Below are 23,893 nucleotides of genomic sequence, written 5' to 3'. Positions count from 1 at the left end.
AATAGATGCACAAATACATTTTCAACTAATATGCTGAACAAAAATATAAACGCAACATGCAACAATTTCAAAGATTTTACTAAGTTACATTATATGTTATATGAGGAAATCAGTCAATTTAAACAAATTCATTAGGCCCCAATCTATGAATTTCACATGACTGGGAACACAGATATGCATCCCTTGGTCACAGATACCTTTTTAAAAAATGGGTCTCACAATGGGCCTCAGGATCTCGTCACGTTATTTCTGTCCATTCAAATTGCCATCGATAAAATGCAATTGTGTTCGTTGTCCCCACTACTATAGGGCACTCGGTTCACAACGTTGACATCAGCAAACCGCTCACCCACACGACGCCGTGGTCTGCGGTTGTGAGTCCGGTTGGACATACTGCCAAATTCTCAACATTGGAGGTGGCMTATGTCTGGTGGGCATTTCTGCAGTCAGCATGCCAATTGCAKGCTCCCTCAAAACTTGAGACATTTGTGGCATTGTGTTGTGTAACAAAACTGCACATTTTAGAGTGGCCTTTTATTGTCCCCAGGGCAAGGTGCACCGGCGTAATATCGTGCTGTTTAATCAGCTTCTTGATATGCCAGAACTGTCAGGTGGATGGATTCTTGTGGCAAAGGAGAAATGCTCACTAACAGGGWTGGAAACAAATRTGMGSACAACATTTGAGAGAAATAAGCTTTTTGTACATATGGAACATTTCTGGGATCTTATATTTCAGCTCAGGAAACATGGGACCATACTMTACATGTTGCGTTTATATTTTTGTTCAGTGTATATCAGTGGATTGTTTGTAAATTGTTTACGGTAATACATTATGGGTGGCTTTAAGGTATAATCTCTTACTGTGCTCTCTCCCTTTGTTTGATCCCTCCTAACCCCTATTGGTAGATTCGTGTACCAACAACAACGCAGGTTTCCGGGTGCACAGCATCACCGAAACTGTGTATCTAAGTTGTTAGCTTTATAACTAACTGTCAGACAAGCACAATGGGTATTACAAAACTGGCAGATTTGATTCGTAGCGATGCACCAGGTGCTATTTCTTACAAAGAGATCTGCGACTACACAGGTACGTTTGATGCTTAGCTAGTACTTCTACTAAGGCTAACGTTAGCTAGCTAGCTAGCATGCAGTTTGCCGCTAGTATCAACATTGACCTCCTTCATATGCTCTTTATCTCATCCTAGCATGTATAATGTTATGGAGCATCAGTGTGCTCACCCAATAATTGACATTACTTATCCCCAACATTGAAGCTACCAGACAGGGCAGGCATTATTCACGTTATCAAACTAGCTTGGCCAAGTTTAARCCAGTACTAGATATGAGCACAGTTGGATGTTTCCTACTCATTGAGTTCAATCAAAGATTTTACAAATGRAGTCATTTGTTTTGTCTCAAAATTTTAGGAAAGGTCGTTGCGTTGGACACCTTCATTGTTCTGAACCAGTTCCGCACTGCAGTACCAAATCTTCAGTTTCWGGGGTGAGCTGTCATTTCTAACTTCTAAATTGAGAAGGTTACCCAACRATTGACAGCACCTCAAATGTGGCTTCTTCCTCCCCTTCATCTGCACTGATATGAAATCACAGGATGGGGGAAAGCATATGGCGAATGTCTGCCAGTTATTTACTGTCATCTGTCCAGTTCTTTCCAGCCAGTGTAGATGAAGTGAGTAGCTAGAGGGAGTCACTTTAGACTATTGGGATGTGTAGACCTGTTGTAAACTAACTCTGAATTCAGGGCCCMGTTTCTGTTTCTAACCCATGTTCCCATCCTTTCGCTCTAGTCCCTTGACAGGTTTGTTCTTTCGAACGCTAACCTTCCTGGAGCATGACATCAAACCATTGTTTGTGTTCGATGGGAAGCCTCCTGGCGAGAAAAGMGCTGTGGTTAGTGGCGGCTCTTAGAATTACAGCTGAGACCATAGCTACCTACYGTGCCTTCGGAAAGTATTCACACCCCTTGACTTTTCCCCCATTTTGTTGTTASAGCCTGAATTCAAAATMMATTYAATTGAGATTTGTTTGTCACTGGCCTACACACAATACCCCATAATGWCAAAGTGGAATTATGTTAAAAACATTTTTTCCAWATTAATAAAAAATGAAAGCTGAAATGTCTTGAGTCAAGTATTAAACCTCTTTGTTATGACAAGCCTAAATAAGTTCAGGAGTAAAAATGTGTTTTACAAGTCATATAATAAGTTACATGGACTCACTTACATGGACTCACAACCAGATTGATTAATGACTACCTCATCTCTGTACCCCACACGTACAATTATCTGTAAGGTCCCTCAGTCGAGCAGTGAATTTCAAACACAGATTCAACCACAAAGATCAGGGAGGTTTTCCAATGCCTGGCAAAGAAGGGCAGCTATTGGTAGAAGGGGGYAAAAAATAAGACATTGAATATCAATTACAGAAATTGTCCGAGTGGGAAGCTCGGAATAAAAATATTCAAAAACATGCATCCTGGCACTAAAGTAATGCTGCAAAAAATGTGGCAAAGCAATTAACTTTTTGTCCTGAATACAATGTGTTGTGTTTGGGGCAAATCCAATACAGCACATTACTGAGTACCACTCTCCAAATTTTCAAGCATAATGGTGGCTGCATCATGTTATGGGTATGCTTGTAATKGTTGAGGACTGGGGAGTTTTTCAGGATAWAAAAACAAAAGGAATGGAGCTAAGCACAGGCAACATCCTAGAGGAAAACCTGGTTCAGTCTGCTTTCCACCAGACACTGYGAGATGAATTCGCCTTTCAGCAGGACAATAACKTACAACACCAGGCCAAATCTACACTGGAACTGCTTACCAAGAAGASYGTTAATGTTACTGAGTGGCCYAGTTACAGTTTTGACTTAAATCTACTTAAATATATGGCATGACCTGAAAATGGCTGTCTAGCAATAATTAACAACCCATTTGACAGAGCTTGAAGAATTTTGAAAATAATAAGGGCAAATGTTGCACAATTCAGGTGTGGAAAGTTCTGAGACTTACCCAGAAAGACTCACTGTTGTAATCGCTGGTAAAGGTGCTTCTACAGAGTATTGACTCAGGGGTGTCATTTTCAAAAAATTTGCTGGAATTTCGAAAAACATGTTTTCCCTTTGTCATTATGGGCAATTGTGTCTWGATGGGTGAGGAAAAAAATCTATTTAATCCATTTCAGGCTGTGACAACAAAATYTGGATTAAGTRGAGGYATATGAATACTTTCTGAAGGCACTGTACCTCACAAAATGATACCCTCACAAGTAGTTCACTACACTAAATAGGGAATAGAGTACAATTTGCTACAGTCCATGTCAATACGGTTTAATTTAATTGTATTCTCTTGTTTTCTTTCAGTTGGAGAAGAGGGCACAGGCTGCAGGCTGGAGCTCCCCCAGTCGTTCAGGAGCAGGTAAGAGAAACATTGGAATTCAATCGCAGCGCATATCAGMTTTCCATCTTCCTGTATTTTACTTTTGACCTCTCTGTGGGCACCTGTAGTGTCCCCTCAGACACGGGACTGTCTCCAKCTTCTGAAGCTTATGGGTGTGCCCATCATCCAGGTCAGTGTGCGAGTGCTCTATGTAGCATGCTAACCCTGAACACATACCCTAATTATACCAAGTTGTCTTGAACAAACACCAGCCACCAGAAACCATAACATATGAACTCTCTCCTTCCACTCTCTCGCTCTCTCTCCAGGCTCCAGGAGATGGCGAGGCCCTATGTGCCCACCTGGTGAAACAGGGCGTAGTAGACGCGGTAGCATCAGAAGACATGGACACTCTGCCCTTTGGTGGAAACATCCTGATCCGCCAGCTCAATGCCAAGAAAAACAGGTGAGAGTGCACCTTTGAGTTCATAACCATGTCTATACAGCCTGGTCTCATAGACTAGACGTAATATAGTAAATGTACTTCAGGGACACTCAAATTAGTATGATATGTTACGTTTGGTGTTTATTTTTTATTTTARCTTTATTTAACTAAGCAAGTCAGTTAATAACAAATTCRTATTTTCAATGATGGCCTAGGAACAGTGGGTTAARTGCCTTGTWCAGGGGCAGAACGACAGATTTGTACCTTGTCAGCTCTGGGATTCGATCTTGRAACCTTTCTGTTACTAGTCCAACACTCTAACCACTAGGCTACCTGCCGCCCCAATGGTTACATAAGACGATGATTTGGTATGGGTGAGTGTATAACATGAACGTCTAGCAACCCAAATAACGCGAATGTCAAGAAACTCCAAGGTTGCATGTTCGAATRTCATCACATTTTAGCTAATTATCAACGTTGTAACTACTTACTACTTTTTAGCTACTTTGCAACTACTTAGCATGTTAGCTAACCCTTCCCCTAAACCTAACTTTAACCCTTTAACATCACTCCTAACCTTAACCCTAAGCTTAACCATAAAAGCTCAAGACACCAGCAGGATAGTGAAACGTTTGCCTGCCGACAGTACTTAGCACCTCTGAACAGGGGGTCTGCAGTAAATGTATTTTTTATTCACACAGCAAAGACCTTGGAAGTCGTCAGGCACAAAAGCCTTGTTAAAATACTCCAAACRAGAAGGTGGCAGTTGCGTTGTTTGGCTTTGCATATCTGTGTGTATTGCTTATGGTCTAGATTCCAAGCTATCAAATTGAATTGGTCGCATACACATATTTAMAAGTTGTTATACGGGTGTAGCGAATTGTGTGTGTTCCTAGCTCCAACAMTGCAGTAGTATCTAACAATTCACAACAATACACACAAATCTAAAAGTAAAAGGATGGAAACATGGACACTGACAAATGTTGCGCTAATGTTGCTATTTTATAGAAAGCCCTTGTTGATACTAACCAGATGACCACAGCTAGATCTAGCAAGATGACGAAGAGACAATTTAATTCACTCTCCATAATCCCATACTGTCAGTGCCAGCCCATAGCCAAATGTGTAGCTAGCTAGCTAAAGTTAGCATATTTGCTAGCTTGTGCAACATAGCTAGCTAAGGACACTGCACTAACTCAGCAGCYAACACAGGCAGCTGTTTAATGGAAACTAGCAAATCCATTGTGATTTAATTATAATGCCAATACTAGCTACAGTGGTTAGATAGTTTGGAGGAAGTATTTAGTGTTGTGTGTATTGCATCTGTGCACTTAGCTAGCTACTATTCAATAGCCGACATTGCATATGAAGTGTAGGCTCCCCCACATGGGGGTTCGTGCTCTCTGATTGGCTCAAAGTGAAGTAGTTGGCCAATGACACGAGCGTTGCGATTCTACAAGTAGAATCGGTAGGTTCGTCGCTACCGGGTCAGCAAGCAGCAGGTACCGCTTTTGTTTTAGCAAGAGAAGGAACACTCCCACTGTGATAAGTACCTATTGTCAGACTATCGGCACAGAGATTGTCGGTGTGTTCCATGCATAACATTGACCCTAACCTTAACCCCCAACACCTAGGTTAGCTAACGTTAGCCACCTAGCTAATGTTAGCCACAATAAATTGGAATTCGTAACATATATCACACGTTTTTGAAAATTCGTAGCATGATGTACTAATTGTGATTCGTAACATATTGCACAAATTGCAATTCGTAACATATCATATGAATTGTAATTTGTTACATATCATACAAAATAGATCATGGACATCTACAAAGTAATACATATCATATGAAATGTAACATATCATACTATTTYGAGTGTACAGGATTTATGTTTAATATATTTACACGTTGTTTATACTGCTGTGGTTTCCCCCAATAGAAAAGGTCTTAGGCCAGGGTTACTTCTAAGCACTTTGTGGCAAAGTATTAGTAAAAAAAACATGAATTGATMAATTGATTAAGTTATTGTAATGACTGATGGCCAGTTCTCTGGGTCTCTAAATCTAATTATTCTTCTCCTCACAGCGAAGTCATTGAGTACTCTCTGCCCAAGCTGCTAGACATTTTGAAGATAACACATGAAGAGGTAAGATACCTCCTCCACCCAAAGRATTTGTATTGAATGAGGCATAGGCCTTCATTACACGTTCATAGGCATCATGTGTAGGCATCAAGCGTACTACATTCTTGTAAGGCATAAACATCATGTACCTTTCTCTCAAGTGTAATCTCTCAACTGTCTCTCAACCCTCAAAATGCTCCCATACTATCTATTCAGTGATATTTCATCTCTTAGGCTAACACCCCTTGTCTTTCCTCCTAATTTATGTCAGTTTGTGGACCTGTGTATCTTGTTGGGCTGTGACTACTGTGACAAAATCACAGGCCTTGGACCTAAGAGAGCTCTGACTCTGATCCAGCAGCACCGGAACATAGAGAACGTTGTGCTGAACATCAACAGAAAGGTACATGTTCCCTCCCTGACAACTGTTCATACTGTATTACTGCAATGCGATTGTCTTGGAGATTTTGGTGCCAATGTGTTTGCTGAAGTCTTATCTATAAGTCTGGATAGAATATACTAGTAAACCAAGAAAATATTAAATGATCTATGTCATTTGTTACCACTCCACATATGAATAACATATATGAACTAATGATTATTTCATTTTTCATCTCAGACCTCACCTTCTATGCTCTGTTCCTGTCCATGTAATTAGACTAACACCCAACCCCTTTTCTCCCTCCTCCTTCAGACCCACCCTGTCCCASTGTTCTGGCAGTATCAGGATGCCCGCAAGCTGTTTTTGGATGCCCCCCTGACCGAGCTCCCGAACCTGGTCTGGACTGAGCCAGATGAGGAGGCCCTGGTCCACTTTCTGTGCCACGAGAAACACGTCAAGTACTGTTCTGGTCCTGTATGACCGACCACCTTTGGAATTAGACCAGGGGCCATGTGTATCAAGCATCTCAGAGTAGGAGTGCTGATCTAGGATCAGGTTCCCCTTGACCATGTAATCTTATTAATTGTGTTCGAAAAAGGTAACGCTGAGGCGCTTGATATATACGACCCCTGGTGTGCACAAATCGTGTCCTCTATATCTGCAGTGCATGGTTGTTTTATGTCCTTGCCCAGTAATCTAAAACTGAATTATTCCATATATGTGTGTGTGTTATGTAGGGAGCAAAGGGTACGAGGTCGAATGCAGAAGTTCAGTGAGAAGCGTGAACGCCTGAGGAAGGAGAGGGAGGAGGACAAGGCAGCAGGACAGAGCCGACAAACTCGCATGGAGGACTTCTTCCGTGTTACACGGAAAAGGCAACAGGTGATATAACCCCACTATGACACTTTTATGACACCTCGCCATTTTATGGTGGGAGTACCTGCTGAACTCTACATCTCATGGCCCAGAGCCTGGTATAGAGATGGCTATATATCAGACTTTATTAGCCTGTTCATTGATGCCAAATGTTTCATATCTATGGTATTTATGGCTTTGGAGATCCCCAAACTGTATCAACCCTTTACATTCGGTCCACTATATCCAATACCGCTAAGGTTAACTTCAGTTTTACAATTCGGTTGAAATGTACAGCAATTTTCTAAGTAATTTATAACCTCATCCTCCATGTAGGTATGCCTTTATTGATTGATCACCTTTAATTTATCAGGTTATATTGACTGTCAATCGAGATGTCTAAGGATCAACACTCTTTATACAGTTGAAAAGTGTTTTAATTTTTTTTTGAAACAATTAATGTATGAACTGAACTTAATTGTCCAATAAGAACACAGGTTTTCCTTCTGTTGCTAAATGTCCTACTGAACACGACCCTGTACTGCTGTACTGGGAATAGTAGCCTCAGGGGTATACTAAGACACTAGCTAGATATTTTCTGGATTTTCTAAAGCTAGCCAGCTTCAGTTGGCTTCAAATTCAAGCTCAGGCTTCATACATGTTGCGAAGGTGGATATTGATCATGCAGCCGCCGTTAACTTGAGCCAGCTTGTAACTGCGTGTTCGCGTCYAACGTGACAAGTCAAAAGCCGAACTCGTCATTGAGACAATGCTGAAACAGCAATCCGTGGGCGAGTCGGTGCCACAGAAATTTTTGACGAAATGAAAGAAAGCTTATCTTGAAATGGGCTATTAGAAGTGCCATCTTTCTTTTATTAATCGTATCATTAATATCGTCTTTGGTGTGCTTATCAATGCACAAGCCCCTTTTTACCCACAACTTTTAAATGCGTCCTGTCTTCGCTAAATGTGTAGTGTGGTATATCTTTGAATATTACTACACAAAATCGATTTTTCTTTAAAAAATATTGAATCAGTCTTCCTCAAATATGGTCCGGAGAAGGGGATGATGAGGCACTCTGTGAGAGTGAGGGAATCTATAGCCGACAAATTGCTAATTTGATTGGTCCTCAACTTTCGGCTCAAACGCTTAGTTCAGGATGAAGTGGAGTTGCCCTGCCCCGGAGCAGGTTAGAGATGAAGCATTCACTGCCATAGATATGTACCTAGCTAAAAGGTGAGCCATCTTCGTGTCAACGGTAATCTCGAGTTGAACACAGAATTGACTCAAGTAAGCTCGCTAACTCCTCTCTCCAGCTTCGTAGTACACCCCTCTGGTTCCCTAACTGTTCCTGCATTCAACAATGTCACATTGTTGCCTTGTTTGGCAATATAACATTTCATGATTGCAGGTTGGCTAAAGCAGAAACAGACTGGAATCCAGACTAAATTGATGTGACATCTAAATTAGCCTGTGTATTTCTGGTATCTATTCAGTTATTGTGTTGTGTCTGAAATACCAGCCTTATCTCCACTTGTAGCCGTCGTCTGAAACTGGGGATTCCATTGGCACCAAAGAAAAGAGAGTGAGGTCAAAGTGACACTGCCCTCCGACGGAGTCTGGTGGTACTGCAAATGCATCCTTACCAACCAGCTGCCTGACAGTTAAAAGGATGTGCTTGTTCATGAGGGTCTACCTGAGAAAGGAGCTGTGCAGGTCAACTGATCCATACATTTCTTTAACTTCCTAACGATTGAGCATAAACCAATTCTTATTATGTAAAGATTTGTGACAGCGACTARCTCGGGGTCATGTTCATTAGGCACCGCCTTGAAACGGGCCGACTACCTGGGCATATCCAATAAGTAATGCTCATATTCGTTTTCCGTTTTAAAACGTTGTGCCCTAATGAACATGACCCAGGCCAACTCCTAGGGAGCGAGTAAACAGGATGAGCAGAGGCGGAGACTCATTGGCGAGAACAGTGCAACCACTGTCTGTGGGGCCTTGGCTTGCTTGTTCCCTCATCCAAAACAGGAGCCGATTGATTTCTATGGAGGGAGGTCAGATGGGCTCATGGCTTATTTGGTGGACACCTGCTACCCTCAACAGTGCCAAATTTGAGGCAAATTACTTTCTTATCTTGATAAACATGATCATGTCAAAGTAGATACCAAAATATGATAATCTCTTGTATCAGTGTTGTTACACAAGATGTCAGTATGATGGTATTTACTATTAAACTTTTATTCATCAATATAATATGTTGTCGACTGGTCATTGCTGCCCACCAGATCTTCCCACCGGTAGGTGTCAGTCACTCTCCGGTTAGCTGTCTGGTACACCTCCTGTATGCCAACGAAGAAGGAACGTGTCCGTCCCACTAGACCTCTCAGCAAGGTGTCTGAACCACCACCGCTGTCGAGGCAAGCCTCCCCGAAGACATCCTCGATAAACTTCTCCCACGGTTAGTAGCCCCATTTCTCAACCATGGCGACGAGTGCGAAGCGAAAGCAAGAGGAGACGCATCTCAAGATGCTTCGGGAAATGACTAGCCAACCCCCGAATAGGAAGTGCTTTGATTGCGACCAGCGCGGCCCGACTTATGCCAACATGACAGTGGGTTCCTTCGTCTGTACCACCTGTTCTGGCATTTTGTAAGTACTGTGTTGATTCTATAGCTGTGTTTTTATGTGGGATTGTTTTTAAAGAAAAATGTCGTTCTTTGTGATGTGTTTTGGTGGTTTAGCTAACGTTGGCAAGCTCCCCAACACAGCAGGTAATGCTATCCAACGTTAGCTCGAGGCCATTGGTTGGGCTGGGTCGCAAGCCCATGCTTTGTTGTAAGGAGGGGTCTCAATTCCCAATCTTTAGAAGGRCAATATGCAGTTCCATACCTAGCTTGGCAACTATTTAAAGGATTGTTTGTGCCGAAAGTACTTGTCTGATAAAAGACAAATATTTGACCAGTGTGTCAAAACGGCACGTCACCGCACCGGCGAACCTATTTCCCAATCAACTTGTCTATACCGTAGGCGTAGTTTGGGACATCCGTTGCTCACGCCTATATGTGTAACGTTATAGTTTGAGCAGGGATGGGCAGTCCTCGGGGGCCTGATTGTTGACACACTTTTCCCCCAGCTCCTGCTAAAACYCCTTACTCCAATAATCAACTAATCAAGGTATTCAGTTTAGAATGCAATTCCGTTTAATCAGGTGTGTTATTTATAGGGCTGGGGGAAAAGTGACACATCAGGCCCCCAAGGACAGGAGTTTTCCATCCCTGAGATAGAGGAAGTGTATAAGTGCCAGCCACTGTCTTGTAGAATACATGAAATGGGGTAGTAGGTCAAGTAATGCAAATGATATTGGTTCAGAGACCACAATAGGAAAGGACTTCTGACATAACCACAACTGATGCCACAAGTGATCATCTCACGTCATATGTGAAGGCTAGGCACATGAATGCATAGCCTTATGAGTCATATAATGACTTTCACTGGTGGTTTTCACTTTTGGGATGTGCCKTCTGATTTCAATCACTTTTTGACCTCTTTTGGACATGAATGCTAAAACATATAGGAGATGGAGTGAACCCTTTTTGCATACCCCACCCTACCATGATCTTCATCACTGGAAAATATAAATAGTTGAGTTTGATATAATTCAAATGCTCACAAACATGGTTGTCAAACTTTTATATATATATATATATATATATATATTTTTACATTTTAACATCAATTATCTGAATGCATAAACTCCTTTTTTCCCCCACATGTAGCTTAGACCTTATTTTACATCATCTGAGGTGTTTGTTAGGCCTGATATCGGTTGAAACGGCATGCTATTGGGTGTCATGGTTTGCCAGATAAATGTACTAAAATGCGAATAAAATAGAAATGTCATCTTTGAAATGGTAGCACAAAGATGGTTGGAGGTCCACACCTCAGAGAATGTTGACTTGAATGGGAATATCAGTTTTAAATGATACGGTCAATCTTCCATAGGAAACCTATGGAAATCATAGAAATACAGATAAAAGAATAGACATTCCAATTTAAGTTTGACGGTGGGGGGACCGGTGGCCATCTTTGTGGTAGTAATTGGAAGTAAACATTAGAATTTCAATTATGTACCAGCTAATTTGCAGTGGTCTGAAGGGGTAAATCCGTTCTATGAATTTCTATATCTATGATTGAAATTACACCCACCCTCTATTCAACAGTATGCTGTCTCTCAACCGATAGCGGGCACAATACAAACTCCTCAGATTATGTAAAATATGGATTAAGCATATGTGAAAATGAGTTGACATGTTTTTTGATAATTGCTGCTAAAGGATAAATAGTTTGACATCCCTGTTTATATTTTCCAGTGATAAAGACATTGATGCAAAATGGGGCAACTTTGATCTCCTAAATCTCCTAAATGTTTTGGCATTCAGGTTCAAAAAGTCACTTTCTGACCATTTCTACCATGGGCAAATATGTATGACAAGTTTTATTCAAATCAAAAGTGGTGCGGTCAAAAAGTGATTGAAATCAAATGGAACGACCCTTTTGACAGTGAATATCAGTAAATGCACAGTTTAGCTGTGAGTGTGCAGTCATGTTTTGCCTGGTCATTGTAAACTGAATGACACCGAATACATACCCCTCCACTCCCAACTAGACGAGGSCTGAACCCCCCCCACAGAGTGAAGTCCATCTCTATGACGACCTTCACGCAACAGGAAATTGAATTCCTACAGAAACACACCAACGAGGTAATGACATGAGGTCAAGTAATGTACTAAGAAATGTGTACTTCAATCCTAGTGATCTGCAGGGAGTGCAGGCTTTTATTCCAGTTTAGCACGAACAAATCCAATTCATTCAAAGCTATTGGTGATTAGTCGAGTCAGATGTGTTTGTATTGGGCTAGAACAAAATCCTGCATACCCTGTGGGTTCCCAGGACCAGCATTGGAAAAACACTGGATTAGTATCTTTGTGTGTCTGTCTCCTCATGTCTGCTTTCATTATTTGAAGTTTTTTTGTTTCTCTCTAGGGAGTTTATTGGCATTCCTTTTTCTCTCTCGCGCTCTCTCGCCACACCCTCTCCCCAAACACTTCCTCTACTCTAGGTCTGTAAACACATCTGGTTGGGGCTGTACAACGACAGGACATTGGTTGTTCCAGACTTCCACGAACCACAGAAAGTAAAAGAATTCCTCCAGGAAAAGTACGAGAAAAAAAGATGGTGAGATGCTTCTTTTTGGTTCATTCATCTGTTCACTGAGCTTCACTCACTTGCTTTCTATTGCACCGTGTGAACTGAACATTGTCGAAAGCAGAAGAATTTGATTTGCAGATCCCACAGTTTCTATTGTGATGTGTTAATGTAAAATCACACTCAGAGCTGTCAGTGTAAAATCGTATGAATTCACTTTAAAAAAAAAAAAACAAGTAACAACCCATTTTTACATGTGAAAATTATTTCACCTTGGGAACTCCCCATCGATTCCACCCCTGGATGTATTTTTATTCATGGTTGTGTGCACACAGGTACGTCTCTCCAGACCAGGCTAGGACGGTAGCCACAGCCCAGGCCTCCAAGTCGGGCACCTCAGGCAGCAGCACAGGCAGCACCCCGGAGGTCCAGCCCCTGAAAACCCTGCAGCTTAACAAGACCCCCCCAACACGTCAGGTATGTCCCCTTCTTCTTTCCTAACATATTACATACATTTCAGGCTAATGTGCTTTTGAGTCATTTCCTAACATATGGGGAAATCCATTTTAGGCTGATGCAAAAAATCATAACTTTGTGTATTCAATTACTTTTTAAACCCAATCACTTTTTCACTTCCATAGGTATTTGTAGAAGTGCACAGAAAGTGGCTTTTTGGACCTGAATGCCAAAACATTCAAGAGTTTTATGGTGCTCAAAGTTGACCCATTTTGCATACCCCACCATACATCCATGTCCTCATCACTGGAAAAGATAAATGGTTGAGATTGATAACATTTAAGAGTTTACAAACACCGTTGTCAAACAATTTTGTTGTCTTCCAAAAAAACGGCAATTTTCTTCTTTTTTTAATGTCAAATTTTCAACAAAATAAATTGGTTTCACGTGTTGTAGCTTAGACTCTATTTTACATAATCTAGGTTTTGTGTTGTGCCCGCCATCGGTTGAGATACAACATGCTCTTGAATACAGGGTGGGTGTCATGTTTTGGCTGATCAATGTACGAAAATAGGAATCATTTGGAAATGTCAACTTTGAAATGGTAGCACAGAGATGGTTAGAGGTCCACACATCAGAGAATGTTGACTTGAATGGGAATATCAGTTTTAAATTATAATGTCAATCTTCCATAGGAAACCTATTGAAATCATAGAAATACAGATCATAGAATAGACATGACAATTTAACGCTAGAACCGCCGGGCCTTTCAGCCTATAAGTATCCGCTAGAGAACTCTGTTAGGCAGTCATTCGCATACGTCTGGCCCCTTCCAGCCAATGACGGGTCAACATTCTAACAGTCTATATATGTTATCCGAAGAATAATCATTTGGTTTTGTTTATGAAGGTCATTAGAATAATAATTTTAAAAAAACGATAATTTCACAGGACATAACAGCATTTTCATTAGTTTGTTACTCTAAGCTATAAGTAAAAATCAAAAACCTCTACTTTAAGAGCCAAATCCATTATTATTTGGTTTTTGGCAGGTCTAAAGAAACATTGGAAATAAGAAAATGTATCAAATAAAACTGAATAGCATATTTTATTATGTTACTAGTCTTTGCTTAGTAGCCTGAGAAATTCTGACGCGTGAGTGCGCAAATGCATGGACAGCGCGGTTATTCTTGGGAAAAGTGATATTTGGAAATGGAGAACTGCAGAATATGCTCTTTCTAATACTATATATAGCAATCAGAACGTGTTACCTTGTTTAAAAAATATATATATATATATATGTTTAACCTTTTTATTTAAGGCACGTCAGTTAGGAAGAAATACTTATTTACAATGACGGACTACCAAGGGTCAAATGGCCTCCTGCGTGGTCGGGGGAATTAAAAATAACAATGTAGAACAAAACCCACATCACGGCAACAAACAAAAAAGCATCATGTGACTGCATGAGAATGACCTGCATGTGACTCTGGAGGAGGATTTGATAAAGTGGTGCTCCTTTCTCTGCCTCTGTCTATTTCAAGCTGCGCCCATCTCTTCATGTACAATTTGACAACTGATCATTTTGTCACTCATCAGACTGTCAATTTCATCTTTAGCCAAACTCTTATGTGTGAGATTAGTTTTCGGTATAGTTTAGGTGTAGTTTCGATGGGCCAGCTGCTCAGGCTGACTGGCATTGCTCGTTTCTCCTCGCTCATCAACTCGGATAGAGTCAAGGATATGTTTTGCATTACTCTAAAGGCGTAAAGTTACTGCAATACGTGGCATGTTTTTGTTTCCCTTACAATAAATTGATTTAATGATAGTTTATAGTAAATGATACAGTCCAATAACAGCTTATTTTTTTACAAAGTATTATGTAAAAGAAGGATAGGAACCCTCAGGGTGCGCGGTCAAATTATTTAGTATAAACATAAGTGCCAATGCTGATAAATAGGCATAAGACAAATGTAAAGAATTAATTGCATAAAATATTTATGAAAATATATATTCATGACAAGATATGAAAACAAGGAGGGCCCGATATTGATTGTATCGGGCCCTGTATTGTGGGCCCTTATGCGTGAATCAATCTCGTCTTCTCATATCTATGCTCCCAATTTTACACTATTCTAAATTAATTCAACCTCTTGTCTTCACCTTCATCATTCAGTTAGGCCTAATTTGAATTCAGTTGAAGTAATGTGCACAATTATCAGTTTCTATCATCCATGCATCCATTTAACCTACGTCATTCATTCGGTGAGGAGAGAGAGACACATTAGTTCCTGGCTAGGTACCAATGTCCTACAGCGCACTTGGCCTGTTAAAGTAGGAATAGGTGTAGAGAGAAAAAAACTGGTATAAAGCTCTAAATACTGTACTTCTGTTTGTGATTAAAACATTTTGACAACTGAGCAATGTAAAATACAGACATTTAGGAAAAGTCAAGGAAGGAGCAGTACGTTGCTTTTTTCTTCCCCAATTTGTTTTATTTATTTACAAAATCAATCATCTGTGGCCGTTGTCAACACTAGAACCGCTAATGCCATTCGACGGTGGTCGGACCGGTGGTCATCTTTTGTTGTAGTAATTCAAATTATACTTGTACCAGCTAATTTGCAGTGGTCTGAAGGGATGGGTCTATTCTATTATTTCTGTGATTGAAATGACACCCACCCTGTATTTAACTTCTCTGGGATATGTGGGACGCTAACGTCCCACTTGGCCAAAAGCCAGTAAGAATGCAGAGCGCCAAATTCAAATAAATTACTATAAAAATCAAACTTTAATTAAATCACACATTGATACCAAATTAAGCTACACTGGTTGTGAATCCAGCCAACATGTCAGAATTCAAATAGGCTTTACGACGAAAGCACACAACGATTATGTTAGGTCAGAGCCAAGTCACAGAAAAACACAGCCATTTTTCCAGCCAAAGAGAGGAGTAACAAAAAGCAGAAATAGAGATAAAATTAATCACTAACCTTTGATGATCTTCATCAGATGACACTCATAGGACTTCATGTTACACAATACATGTATGTTTTGTTTGGTAAAGTTCATATTTATATAAAGAAAATCTGAGTTTAGGCGGGACACTACTGTCTGACTTGGCCAAAAGCCACAGAAAATGCAGAGCGCCAAATTCAAATAAATTACTATAAAAATCAAACTTTAATTAAATCACACATTGATACCAAATTAAGCTACACTGGTTGTGAATCCAGCCAACATGTCAGAATTCAAATAGGTTTTTCGGCAAAAGCAAACGATGCTATTATCTGAGGATAGCAACAGAGTAAACAAAGAGAGAAGCATATTTCAACCCTGCAGGCGCGACACAAAACGCAGAAATAAAAAATATAATTCATGCCTTACCTTTGACGAGCTTCTGTTGTTGGCACTCCAATATGTCCCATAAACATCACAAATGGTCCTTTTGTTCGATTAATTCCATCCAATATATATCCAAAATGTCAATTTATTTGGCACGTTTGATCCAGAAAAACACCGGTTTAAACCTGTGCAATGTTACTACAAAATATCTCAAAAGTTACCTGTAAACTTTGCCAAAACATTTCAAACTACTTTTGTAATACAACTTTAGGTATTTTTTTACGTAAATAATCGATAAAATTGAAGACGGGATGATCTGTGTTCAATACAGGATTAAAACAACAAACAGGACACTTCTAACAAACAGGACACTTTAAGTGACCCTCGTTCAAGATGGCCGTACTTCTTCATTACACAAAGGAAAAAAKCTCAACCAATTTCTAAAGACTGTTGACATCCAGTGGAAGCGGTAGGAACTGCAAGATGGTCAATTAGAAATCTGGATTCCCAATGAAAATCCATTGAAAAGAGTGACCTCAAAAAATAAAAATCAGAATGGTTTGTCCTCGGGGTTTCGCCTGCTAAATTAGTTCTGTTATACTCACAGACATGATTCAAACAGTTTTAGAAACTTCAGAGTGTTTTCTATCCAAATCTACTAATACTATGCATATCTTATCTTCTGGGGATGAGTAGCTGGCAGTTGAATTTGGGTATGCTTTTCATCCAAATGTGAAAATGCTGCCCCATATCCTAGAGAAGTTAAGAGCATGTTTCAACTGATGGTGGGTACAACACAACGTCAGATGATGTGAAATAGGGTCTAAGCTACAGTACAATGTTGTGCATTTTTAGATACTTTATTAAAGGTCTAAAATGTTATTTATGTTCAAACCCTCTCATTATAAACTCAAGAAAAAAAGAAACGTCCCTTTTTCAGGATTATGTCTTTCAAAGATCATTCGTAAAAATCCAAATAACTTCACAGATCTTCATTGTAAAGGGTTTACACACTGTTTCCCATGCTTGTTCAATGAACCATAAACAATTAATGAACATGCACCTGTGGAATGGTCGTTAAGACACTAACAGCTTACAGACKGTAGGCAATTAAGGTCACAGTTATGAAAACGTAGGACACTAAGGAGGCCTTTCTACTGACTCTGAAAAACACCAAAAGAAAGATGCCCAGGGTCCCTGCTCATCTGCGTGAACGTGCCTTAGGAATGCTGCAAGGAGGCATGAGGACTGCAGATGTGGCCAGGGCAAGAAATTGCAATGTCCGTACTGTGAGACGTCTAAGACAGAGCTTTAGGGAGACAGGACGGACAGCTGATCGTCCTCGCAGTGGCAGACCACGTGTAACAACACCTGCACAGGATCGGTACATCCGAACATCACACCAGTGGATAAGGGTCAGGATGGCAACAACAACTGCCKGAGTTACACCAGGAACGCACAATCCCTCCATCAGTGCTCAGACTGTCCGCAATAGGCTTACAGAAGCTGGACTGAGGGCTTGTAGGCCTATTGTAAGGCAGGTTCTCACCAGACATCACCGGCAACAACGTCGCCTATGGGCACAAACCCACCATCTCTGGACCAGACAGGACTGGCAAAAAGTGCTCTTCATTGACGAGTCCCGGTTTTGTCTCACCATGGGTGATGGTCGGATTGACGTTTATCATCGAAGGAATGAGCGTTACACTGAGGCCTGTACTCTGGAGCGGGATCGATTTGGAGGTGGAGGGTCCATCATGGTCTGGGGATGTGTGTCACAGCATCATCGGACTGAGTTTGTTGTCATTGCAGGCAATCTCAACGCTGTGCGTTACAGGGAAGACATCCTCCTTCCTGCAGGCTCATCCTGACATTACCCTCCAGCATGACAATGCCACCAGCCATACTGCTCGTTCTGTGTGTGATTCTGCCATGGCCAGCGAAGAGCCCAGATCTCAATCCCATTAAGCACATCTGGGACCTGTTGGATCGAAGGGTGAGGGCTAGGGCCATTCCCCCCCAGAAATGTCTGTGAACTTGCAGGTGCCTTGGTGGAAGAGTGGGGTAACATCTCACAGCAAGAACTAGCAAATCTGGTGCAGTCCATGAGGAGGAGATGCACTGCAGTACTTAATGCAGCTGGGGGTCACACCAGATACTGACTGTTACTTTCGATTTTGACCCCGCCTTTGTTCAGGGACACATTATTCCATTTCTGTTAGTCAGATGTCTGTGGAACTTGTTCAGTTTATGTCTCAGTTGTTGAATCTTGTTATGTTCATACAAGTCTTTACACATGTTAAGTTTGCTGAAAATAAACGCAGTTGACAGTGAGAGGACGTTTCTTTTTTTGCTGAGTTTAAAAGTCAATGGGTGCAACCCCATGTCCCCAGTTATTTTTCTTTTAAAGCATGCTGTCATTCCTCACGCCCTTCCATCTCTCTCCCTCCCTCTGCCAGTCGCCGGTGGTGGTTCGCTCCCAGGCCTATCCTATAGTTCAGGAGAAGAAGTTTGACCTCCTATCTGACCTGGGTGGAGACATCTTTGCCACTCTGCCCTCTCAGGCTGCCAGCAACTCCAACTTTGCCAACTTTGCACATTTCCCGAGCCAGTCAGGTAATGAGTGGGGATGGCCTTCACTCAAACTAACTTCAGTTTAAGCCAAGTGAAAATTTTACTTAAATGGCAGTTCAGGAGTTTCCCAATATTGAGTTGATTCGAAATGTTTGTCTTCAATGAGACAAAATCATATCTTGAGGGCTTGGAAATGAGCAGTTACAAAGAGTAGTGTAAGAAGACTTAACACGTCATTACAATGTGTTCGTGTTAAATCATTCTCATCTGCCCCTCCCATGTACCATAATGCCATTATGATTTCCTCATTCCTCACGTTGTCAGTGTTTTGTTTCCTCCTCTGTGGTTTGCAGCGACTCAGGTAAACTCAAACGCCGACTTTGCCAACTTTGAGGCGTTTGGCAACTCTGGAGTACCTTCACATTTCAGCACCTCACCCCCCTCACAGTCCTTTGCATCAGGTACCCCTGGGTCCCATTCTCATACATACCCTCTTATTTACATTATGTCTGTTCCGGGCACAACATGTTATCTTATTTTTGTGTGTTAAGTGTCCATGTCCTTGCCGTGTGTGTATATTGACCCCGGTGTATGTCTCTCTCGCTCTCTGTAGGGCGCGGTGTCCCAGTGCCGTCGGTGGCCGGTGCTGTACCGGCTCCGTCCCAGCTGGGCACTTCAGCAGAGGACCGCTACGCTGCTCTTGCTGAGCTGGACAACGAGCTGAGCTCTTCGGCCCCCACAGGGAGCAGTGTCCAGGGGTGAGAGACAGGCGCCACTTCAAAACTTGGCACTAACAATAGGTTTTAGATATGCACACTAACACTGCCTCTGGATCTTGCTAAAAAGTMTTTTTTTTTTATGATTCAATGAGATAACAAATTGATTCATGTTATGTATTTATGTGAATCTAGGAATATGTTTGGAGCTGTGTTGGGAACCTCGCCTGCCCAGACTCAGCCAGTATTACCCAGCATGCATGTGCAGCAAGGCTTTGGAGGTGAGTGGGTCGTGTTACACATTCCTGAACATTGATTTCTGAAATGGGTGACCCTCAAAAGGTAATGAAAACATGATGTAATGTCCTGTTTCAGCCATCCCGTCCAATAATCCATTTGTTGCCGCCGCCCCGGATATGGCCACCAACCCCTTCCAGACTAATGGTATAACCCTGTGTGTGTGTGTGTGTGTGTGTGTGTGTGTGTGTGTGTGTGTGTGTACGTGGGTGTGTGTGTGTGTGTGTGTGTGTGGTGTGTGTGTGTGTGTGTGTGTGTGTGTGTGTGTGTGTGTGTGTGTGTGTGTGTGTGTGTGTGTGTGTGTGTGTGTGTGTGTGTGCACACGTGGAAGTACATAAATACATGCATAGCGTGTGTGTGGTTGAAGTCAGAAGTATGAACACAAGCATGCTTAAGCGATGTTTGGGCCTCTGCCAGTGAATTCTTGTCAATTTGTCTGAAATAGCATTGTTTATATCAGTAGATACTGTACATTGAACAGTACGGTTGTGTACCACTGTGTTCGTGGTACTCACTCCGCCCTCCCCTCTGTGTTTCGTAGCCCTCGTTTGGCACAGGCTCTATGAGTATGCCTGCTGGCTTTGGGAACCCCTCCTCTTACTGCCTCCCGACCAGTTTCAGTGGGACCTTCCAGCAGCCCTTCCCTGGCCAGGCCCCCTGCCCTTACACCCAGCCGGGGGCCTACCACCCCCAGCAACCCAATGGTAAGTAGTGTGCCCTCTTCTTCTTCTTAGTAGTCTCACCCATACCACAATATAGTTTGGACTTTACTTCAAAGCTGTGATCCCCCCCCCCCCCCCCCCCCCCCCCAATATTGTGTTTTGACTCACCAAATGTTTCAAATATTCTTGGGACCCTCCACTATAAACAAAGGTCGTATTTCTGGCAGGTATCCCTGTAACAACGGTAAATGTAATAACTTTTATGTTTGAAATAACTTTTAGATTTGTATTTATGTAATTAAACCAGTAAATGTTATAACTTGCTGGTAATCGTAATAAATGGTTGAATGATAAACATAACTTTTGCTGCTAAATCTAAACATGTCATCTACAATAGTTCCCTGCAAATAATGCAGCACGTGACTTTGATAGCCTCTACTGAACTTGTGTTACCTTGTAATGCCAGTCTTCGGGTTTCAGGCAAGGTTACTCAACATGTTCATTTGACACCAATTGCCCTGSTGTCATCCAGATCGTTCAAATACTTTGAGTGTTTGCTTGAGCCTTCCTGGAGTGCCGGACTGATGGTTTTAGCACCATTCCACGTCCATACAAATGAGGGAAATYACACAGACATTGTTATTACATGATCGGTTGAAGTTATTGTTCATTAAATAAAGTTGCTGATGACCTGACATAACCACCGGACATCATAATGAGCTTGATTTAATAATGATCAAATGAAGTGGTGTGTGTGAGTGAGTGAGACTATGCATGAGTGTACATTTCAACGTGTGCTTGTGTCTATGTATTCCTGTATGATGAGCATGAGTTGAGTTGTTTGTGTTGTGATTGGCACTAGGTGGTGGTGGTATGTGCATCAAATTGAGGGTAGTAGGACATAACATTGATTTTGGTATGTCATTACATGTTTGGTTGAAGTTATTACATTATTCATAAAGTTGTTACTCACCGGTTAACGTAATAACCACCGGGTAACGTAATAACCYCCGGTTAACGTAATAACTTTACAATTGAGCAGAAAAGGTCAACTTTACCGTTRYACATTTTATTKCGTTTACCGGCAAGTTATTACTTTTACCAGGTAAAGTTAAATGGTAAATAGGCCATTCAGTCTCGTTTTTTTTCTCTGCATGGACAGGCCCTGGTGGATACCCAGTCTACGGGCAGACCAATCCCTCCATGACCCACTTTGGGCAGCCCATGACTGGGCCGGGGATGACCAATAACCCATTCATGGTGAGCATCTAGTAGCTTGTGTGTGTGTGTGTGTGTGTGTTTCCAGATCATGTTGAGGGAACGAAGGATGCATTGTGGTCTTTAAATAGTAATACTTTTGTGACATAACACATACAAGTCTGAACACATGTAATTTACTTACACATGCAACTTCTGCATGGGTCCAATGTAAAAACACCTATGTGGGCGGTCACCCATTGCAGCCTCGCTCTCTCTGCTAACTTCATGGATGAGTTTGGGAAGTCATGCTGATAGTTATGTTATTTTACGATATTATATTGATGAACCATTTGTTTTGAACCAGGCGGGAGCCCCGATTGGATCCTACCCCGCTGGAGGCTCTTCCACCAACCCCTTCCTGTAGTGCGCCCATCTCCTCGTCAACACCACCAGAGGGCAGCATGCAGCACCTATTCAATGCACCGGCCCTGTGATGTGACCGTAGCACTTCTGAAACTCTGAATTCAAGTTTTTATTTAAAGCTTAGTTTATGACACTATAAAGGACTATGGGATTTGGGACTGCCGTGGAATGATGCCCTTGGACTAAATACGTTCTCTATACATTTATTTTTTTTGTTCATTTGACAGCTCTTTATCGTGCATATCGGCATTTGTAATCACATTTAAATACAAGGTATAATAAGGACTTGACATGGTTGGGCAACATTATGGATGTGCCACTATGTTTCTACCAGTGTGTTTTATAGGATAACTATCAGGGTTGTATACAAGTCTAGGAGGGAACTGAGGGGACGTGAAGAGTTTTTGCCTCGAACGATGTGAATTATCAGGCTGGCAGAGGTGATATGCACCTAATTCTATTTGAGGTGGTACTGATGGTCAAATTCAGTCTAATGTGATTCTGTGTAAACGGAACAATGTAATGTGTAACGGTTTCAATGGCCGCCTCTGCTTGTATGTATGGCATCCGGGAAAGGGACTTTTTATTTGGTGCATAATTAATAGCACTATTACTGAACGTGGCCCTGTTCTTATTAGGCTCAAAACACCGTAGTGCTATCCCAAGGCGTTACAACAGCATTTTGCCTAGCGGTTTACACAACCGTTGAATAACCTTGAATACAACCCAGGTCTTTTAACCTTACTCTTTTTCTTTTTTTTTTTTTGTGACTAGGATAAGTCCCAAGTGTAACAACAGCCCGGACACACTAACGTTAGATAGGTAAGAGTCCGTTTGGAAAGGAACAAATGCCTGCTAAAGAGACACGAGACCCCAGACTCTAGCACTAGCCGTTTTGATGACAGGCAGGTGTCTACTGCAGCACAAAAAGAGAGGGAAGGAGAGTAGGGAATAGAGGTGAAAGGTTCTTGTGCTCTAAGCGAGCCCTCTCCATGTAACCTGACCCGCATGTGTGTGTAAAAACACCTGAGAAGTTTGTTTTTATTTGGAGAGATGGTTACTTGTGGCACCCAATCACTTTTAATGCATTTAATCATGTTACTTGCCATTACAGGAATATGTAAGTCAATGTGTACATATATAAATATATGTATAAATATTAAAGATTTTTAACTACAATTTGCTTCCCTATCTGCATTACGTAAAGGTGCGGGGGTCAAATCACAGGGGAAGCCCAAAAAAAAGCCATATTACAACCTATGTGTTGTGATAATTGCATTGTTTGCTTTATAACCTGTTAGTTCATATGCCTTGCGACAGTGATAGGCCTATATGCAGGGCATTTGGAAAGTATTCTGACCCCTCTCCACTTTTTATTACCTTAGCCTTATTCTAAAATGGATTACGTTTTTCCCTCAATCTACGCACAATAGACCATAATGACAAAGCAAAACCAGGTTTTTAGGCATTTGTGAAAATGTATAAGTATTCAGACCCCTATGTTGAAGCACATTTTGGCAGTGATTACAGCCTATTGTCTTCTTCTGTATGATGCTACCAGCTTGGCACACCTGTATTTGGGGAGCTCCTCCCATTCTCTGCAGATCTTCTCAAGCTCTGTCAGGTTGGATGGGGAGTGTCGCTGCACAGCTATTTTCAGGTTTCCAGAGATATTTGATCGGGTTCAAGTCCGGGCTCTGGCTGGGCCACTCAAGGACATTCAGAGATTGTCCCGAAGCCACTCCTGCGTTGTCTTGGCTGTGTGCTTGTGGTCGTTGTTCTGTTGGAAGGTGAACCTTCGCCCGA

At 41.6% G+C, this 23,893-nt stretch overlaps 2 protein-coding genes across 2 annotated transcripts; both read left to right on the top strand.

Annotated features, from left to right (window-relative positions):
* Positions 1–897: 897 nt before the first annotated feature.
* zgc:110269 (probable flap endonuclease 1 homolog) lies at positions 898–9,328 on the top strand. The gene is made up of 11 exons (XM_023977037.2): positions 898–1,087; positions 1,428–1,503; positions 1,808–1,910; positions 3,381–3,435; positions 3,525–3,586; positions 3,726–3,862; positions 5,928–5,988; positions 6,236–6,367; positions 6,659–6,804; positions 7,084–7,228; positions 8,743–9,328. The coding sequence occupies exons 1-11, from the start codon at positions 1,006–1,008 to the stop codon at positions 8,800–8,802; spliced, it is 1,059 nt and encodes a 352-aa protein (XP_023832805.1). The 5' UTR covers positions 898–1,005; the 3' UTR covers positions 8,803–9,328.
* A 265-nt stretch (positions 9,329–9,593) lies between these two features.
* LOC111956554 (arf-GAP domain and FG repeat-containing protein 1) lies at positions 9,594–22,659 on the top strand. The gene is made up of 12 exons (XM_023977036.2): positions 9,594–9,859; positions 11,877–11,970; positions 12,330–12,445; positions 12,751–12,892; positions 18,675–18,831; positions 19,143–19,250; positions 19,403–19,547; positions 19,701–19,786; positions 19,881–19,949; positions 20,345–20,506; positions 21,627–21,724; positions 22,029–22,659. Exons 1-12 carry the CDS (start codon positions 9,693–9,695, stop codon positions 22,086–22,088), a joined length of 1,404 nt encoding a protein of 467 aa, XP_023832804.1. The 5' UTR covers positions 9,594–9,692; the 3' UTR covers positions 22,089–22,659.
* The last annotated feature ends 1,234 nt before the right edge of the window (positions 22,660–23,893 follow it).

The sequence above is a fragment of the Salvelinus sp. IW2-2015 genome, linkage group LG32 (assembly GCF_002910315.2).
Source record: "Salvelinus sp. IW2-2015 linkage group LG32, ASM291031v2, whole genome shotgun sequence".
NCBI classification, from domain to species: domain Eukaryota; kingdom Metazoa; phylum Chordata; class Actinopteri; order Salmoniformes; family Salmonidae; genus Salvelinus; species Salvelinus sp. IW2-2015.
Note: the sequence above shows the minus strand (reverse complement) of the source record. Positions and strands in the feature narration are given on the sequence as shown.